General features: G+C 33.0%; 1 protein-coding gene across 1 annotated transcript; it reads left to right on the top strand.

Annotated features, from left to right (window-relative positions):
- Nucleotides 1-1,357: 1,357 nt before the first annotated feature.
- Nucleotides 1,358-2,576, top strand: LOC136210442 (uncharacterized; the record flags this gene model as incomplete). Its single annotated transcript, XM_066001746.1, has 2 exons — nt 1,358-1,466; nt 1,620-2,576. Coding segments are annotated over exons 1-2 (1,066 nt in total), but the record flags the coding sequence as incomplete, so codon positions are not given.
- Nucleotides 2,577-2,663: the final 87 nt, after the last annotated feature.

Genomic DNA, 2,663 nt, shown 5'->3' with positions numbered 1-2,663 from the left:
CAGAAATTAAATGTTTCAAAACTATTACATGTGTCAAAGCAAAAGAATATTATTTTATGCATGTCAACTGTGAAAAGCAATAATTCGATGCAACGAAAGTGAAATTGTGTTTGTGCTAATAATTGCAAATTTGTATGTAATACCTATGTATTATGATGATGTGAAATATTTGTACCTGCAAGAAAAAAATATTTTAATAAATATAAAAGAGAAGAGAGAGCTTGTGTATTAAATTATATATATTTTTGAAGAATGTTTCTCTGTGGCTGTGTGTTAATGTGTTAAAAAAGAAGAAATTTTTTTTAATTTCATTATTATTATTTGTTATAATTGTTCTTTACAAGTTATAATGAACTTAGGCGCAGCTTTAAAAAGTTTATTAGATATAAAATTCTATTAAAATAACTACCCTGTACTCTATAGATGATTTTAAAATTTATTAAATAAATAAATAAAACAAAACAACAACAAAAACCACGTGTGCGTACATATGCTGTGTTGAATGAATGTAAGTTTGTTCACCACAATGAATTGCTTGCGAAATTGCAACAAAAATTCCAAACGAAAGCTTCACCAAGATTTAGAACAGCAAGAATTATTTCAACATCAACAAGATATAAAAAAAAAGAACATTATTTGCAATAAAAACTGTAATAATAATATTATTTATTATAAAAAATATAAAATTATAGAAATTTTAGCAGCAAAATCATTGCTGCTTACGCCAACAATAATAACAACAACAAGTACTGTAATATTACTGGCCGAAAATTTTTTAATAAATGCATATAATTTGTTGTCAAAAACAATTCATGGCATAAGCAACAACAATATAGATTTTATACAACAACCCACATTTATGAAATAAAAATAAACGCGTTGGAACAAAAGTTATAAGAAAAAAACATTCAACATTAACCAAGAATTGCACTAAACAGTGGTTTTATGTTTGCATGTATTTATGCGTGTAAAGAAAATTGTTGTTAAAACAAAAAAAAATTTATACAATTTATAATTACTTACGACTTTTACTACTCTACCTCCATACCTGCCTCAAATAAACTAAATTAAAAACAATTAAAAAAAGATAAAATATTATATAACAAAATCATATGAAAAAAAAAAAATTAAGTGCAAATCATTAAGACATAGCGTTCAAATATTCTATTTTTTGCAACAAAACCAAATAAACATCAAAACAGTTATAAAAGAAATTAAAACCCCCTCCCCACCCTGATTAGAGATAGTTTTTCAAAAGTTGGCCTGAAATTACTTAAGATTTGATATTTTATATCAATTTGAAATTGAAATATAGAAGAGAACAAAACATATTTCTACATTTGTTAGTCAAACAAAAATGCTATTGGAAATGGAACAACAACAGGCGACAGCGTCGTTTATATCGTCGCTTAATATGTCACCATTCACAATGCAATTAGAACAGCAGCCCTCAAGTCCGGCACTAGGCAGTGCTGCCACACAACAGCAACAACAACAGCACCTACAAACCGCTGGTAGTACAGCTAACGGTGCTGGTGTCGGTGGCGGCGGAGGAGGAGGAGGTAATGGTGTCGCAGGATCCGTAGCTGCTGCTAATAATAATAATTCTAACAGCACAGCAAATAATAGTAGTAATAGTAATAATAATAGTAATAATAGCAACAATAATAATAATAATAATAATAATAACAGTAATATTAGCAATAATGGAAACAATTCAAATGATAATGAAGCAGCCTTGAGTGGTGCCGATGCAGATTATACAGCCTATACATTGCACTTAGTAGGCAGTAATCAACCGCAACATCAACACCATCAACAACAGCAGCAGCAGCATCATCATCACCACCAACAACAACAACAAACACATCACCAACATCATCAACAACAGCAACATTATCAACATCAACAACAACAGAATATTGCCAACAACCCAAACTTTTCATATTCGTATATATACAATTTCGATTCACAATACGTATTCCCGACAGGTTATCAGGACAATACCTCCTCACATTCACAACAGAGTGCTGGAGCAAATAGTGTTGGGGGCAACACTGGCAACACACCAGGCTCATCCGGCAATAATAACATTGTTAATTCAGCCGGTGTATCATTACTTAATAGTGTGGTCAGTGCTGGTGGCGGCGGTGACAACGTTGCTTGCAATAATCCGAATGCTGGCTCAGCTGTGGTTGCCGCGGCTGGAGGCTTCATGTCACTTCTGCCGCATGGTGTAGGTGTTGGTACAGCCTCCACCTCGAGTGGCCATTTGGGTGGTCCAACAGTCGGTGGCAGTGTAAATACCAACGCTGGTGGTGGCACTAGTGGCGAAGGTATTGACTTTAAACATCTGTTCGAGGAATTATGTCCTGTATGTGGTGATAAAGTGAGCGGATATCATTATGGTTTACTCACATGTGAATCATGCAAAGGTTTCTTTAAACGCACGGTGCAAAACAAAAAAGTTTACACATGTGTTGCTGAACGCTCTTGCCACATAGACAAGACACAACGTAAAAGGTGTCCCTACTGCAGATTCCAAAAATGTCTGGAAGTGGGCATGAAACTAGAAGGTAAGTCGCATTTTTATAAACATTATATATGTATACCATATTGTTCGTTTATTTAAAAAAAAAAAATAAGTATGCATACTCCTAAAC

Source organism: Euphorbia lathyris, unplaced genomic scaffold (assembly GCF_963576675.1).
Source record: "Euphorbia lathyris unplaced genomic scaffold, ddEupLath1.1 SCAFFOLD_42, whole genome shotgun sequence".
In the NCBI taxonomy this organism is placed as follows: domain Eukaryota; kingdom Viridiplantae; phylum Streptophyta; class Magnoliopsida; order Malpighiales; family Euphorbiaceae; genus Euphorbia; species Euphorbia lathyris.
This window is presented reverse-complemented; position numbering and strand designations above follow the sequence as displayed.